The sequence below is a fragment of the Myotis davidii genome, unplaced genomic scaffold (genome assembly GCF_000327345.1).
Source record: "Myotis davidii unplaced genomic scaffold, ASM32734v1 scaffold13, whole genome shotgun sequence".
Lineage (NCBI taxonomy): Eukaryota > Metazoa > Chordata > Mammalia > Chiroptera > Vespertilionidae > Myotis > Myotis davidii.
The window spans coordinates 884,860-887,381 of record NW_006286243.1 but is presented as its reverse complement, the minus strand read 5'-3'; the positions used below and the strand labels follow the sequence as shown (position 1 = coordinate 887,381).

Below are 2,522 nucleotides of genomic sequence, written 5' to 3'. Positions count from 1 at the left end.
GGGGGGGGGGGGGGGGGTGCCCAACTGACCTGTAGGGATTGAGGGTGCAGACGGTAACAGCGGGGAAGACAAGCTTGTCGGAGTTGAGGTTGATGTTGAGGCTGACAGGGTAGCTAAAGTACTCTTCGAACAGCAGGGCGAACTGCCAGTACATCATGCCGAAGGTGCAGAGCCAGAGCACGGCCCAGAAGGCCGTCTTCATGCGGTTGTGCTGGGAGCACACCAGGCGGATGGCGCCGTGGATGGTGGTATTGTTGCAGAAGAACTGGAACAGGTCTCGGTAGGAGCGGTGGAACTCGATCAGGGCCTCCTCCTCCTCCGTGGGCTGCTGGGGGGCTGCCGCGGGCTTGGGGTCTGGCCCCGGCTCCTCGCACTTGTCTCCCTTCATGAGCCCTTAGTGAGTTGTGGAGGGTCAGGGTCAGGGTCAGGGTCAGGGCAGAGTTCTGGGCTCCAAGTGCCCTTTCCATCATCAGCCTGACCCCAGAGAGAGGCTTCTCCAGGCCATGCCCACCTCCCACTCCTCCCTCCCTCCACCTGCCCAGGAGCCAGCTGACCTGCTGGAGCCAGGGCCAGAGCTGGAGCTGGGTTTCGCTGGAGTGGCCTCTCCTCTGCTTCCCTGATAAGGTCACCTTTTGGTTTCAGTCCCAGAACCTCCCTTTTCGTTTCCTCAGCCATCAGCCTCTGCTTCGTAGTCAGTCCCGTTCTTGGTCTCTCTCACTCTCTCTCCCTCTCCCCCCACCTCTCTCTCCTTCTCTTGGGTTTCTTTCCCAACTCTCTCCTTCCTCGCCCGGCTCCTCTGTGTGCCAGGCTCTCTGATCCTGCCTCTCTTCCTCTTCCTCCCCCTTTCCCCTCTCAGTCCAGGTTCTCTCCTCCAGTCTCCCGTCCTGCTCCTGCCTGGGCTGCGTCCTGACTCGCTGTGTCCTGACTCCCTCTGTCCCAGGTCCCAAAGGATGGCAGGTCTCCAGGAGTCCTGGCTGCCACCTGCTCCCCACTCCCAAGTTGTGACTGGACTGGGACTGGTTCCTTTCTAGCTGAATCTGGCAGCCAAGAGCCTCTCCTCCCCCTCACCTGACAGGTGCAGAGACCGGCCTGGGAGCCCGCCTGCCGGCCGGGGTGGAAGCAACAGAAGCCTCATTAGCATCTCAATTAAAGGTGAGCAGGGCAGAGCGGGGGAGGGTCAGAGGAGGAGTCTGAGCTGCGAGACCCAGAAGGAGGAGGACTCCCGAGGGCTGACCTGGGAGTAGGGACAGAGAAGCAGAGTCGGCCTGGGGAGTGATAGGAAGCTGACAGGCAAGGAACAGACTGGCAAGTGAGAGTCAGAAATCTTGACCGGGGAGAAGGATCCCGAACACAAAGCTAGGAGGGCAAAAACGAGGAAAACGGACAAGCCAGGACTGTGAGACTAAGGGGGAGAGACCAGGAGAGCAGGAAAGGCAGAAAAAGGGAGACAGATGCAGGAAGGACTGGGAGGGGGCATGGAGGAGAGGCAGAGAGAGGAAGGTGAAAAGGCGGGAGCCAGCCCCAAAGGGACTCTTCCCTCTCCTGCAGGAGAGCAACGGAGGGAGCCTCAAGTGGGCCTCCAGGAGCTAGGTCCCCTCCCTGGGGAGTCCCTCCAAGGGCACCCACAGATCAGCCTCACCCCCGAGGTGGTGGAGAGGATTCTAGTGGGAGTACCTCCTGGCACTCAGCACGAAGCTCCCCTCTGCCTCTCCCTCCTGGTTTATCCTCTTCCCTCCTGACTCCTCACCATCACCCCCTACCTTGTCCAGGCCAGGGAGGGGCCCAGGTGAAGCTGGGGGCTAGGCGGGGCCCTGGGACATTCTGTTCCTTTTTACACCATTGGCTGCCAGACCAGGAATGTGTAATGTCCCCTGTTGTGGTCACGGGGTTGCAGGAATGTGGGCACTGAGAGGCAGGTAGGGGACAGGCCGGGGCACTTAGGCACAGACCCGGAGCCCAGGGACAGCAGGCACTGAGGGGGCAGGGAGGGATGTGGGTCGCATTGGGTGTCCGGGAGGAAGAGGGCAGGCATGGCCAAGTCTACACCAGCCCTGGAAGGAAGGGAACGCTCATTGTCAGGGCTTTTCCTCCAAAGTCTCTTCCCAAACGTAATCCAGCAAGAGCATAAACAGTAAAATACCAGGCAGAGAGGGAAGGGTCAGAGAATCAGGCCCAATAAGAGGGTCCAAACAGGCACAGGATACCCATCCACACAGCCCAGGCCCCTTGTGAGAGCGAGAGGTTGACCCCTTGTGGACCCTCAGCAGGCAGCCCCGAGTGTGCTCACTGGTTTCTCCATCCTCCTTGCTTTCTCAAAGGAGCAGGCATGGGCATCCCGCTGATGTGCCCAGCACAGGCACTGATACAGGGTAGTAGAAGACAGGCCTGCAATATACGAAGAGGAGGATTCCAGTGGCCGAGATAAAAGCCCTGGGCTTAGTGAGCCTGGGGAGGGAGGAAGAGACTCTAGCCTGGAGAGAGTCATGAAGACTTCCTAGAGAAGGTGGCATCTCAGCTGGGTA

The 2,522-nt window shown here is 59.9% G+C and overlaps 1 protein-coding gene across 1 annotated transcript in view; it reads right to left on the bottom strand.

Moving 5' to 3' along the window:
* The window catches only part of SCNN1A (sodium channel epithelial 1 alpha subunit), a 22,226-nt gene extending 21,167 nt beyond the window's left edge, over positions 1-1,059 (bottom strand). Inside the window, exons 1-2 of the mRNA XM_006757639.2 lie at positions 555-1,059; positions 30-393 (exon numbers count right to left, since the gene is read on the bottom strand). Of these exons, the coding sequence (XP_006757702.1) occupies positions 30-393; positions 555-675 (485 nt within the window). The 5' untranslated portion in view covers positions 676-1,059. The remainder of the gene's footprint in view (positions 1-29; positions 394-554) is intronic.
* Between the last annotated feature and the right edge of the window lie 1,463 nt (positions 1,060-2,522).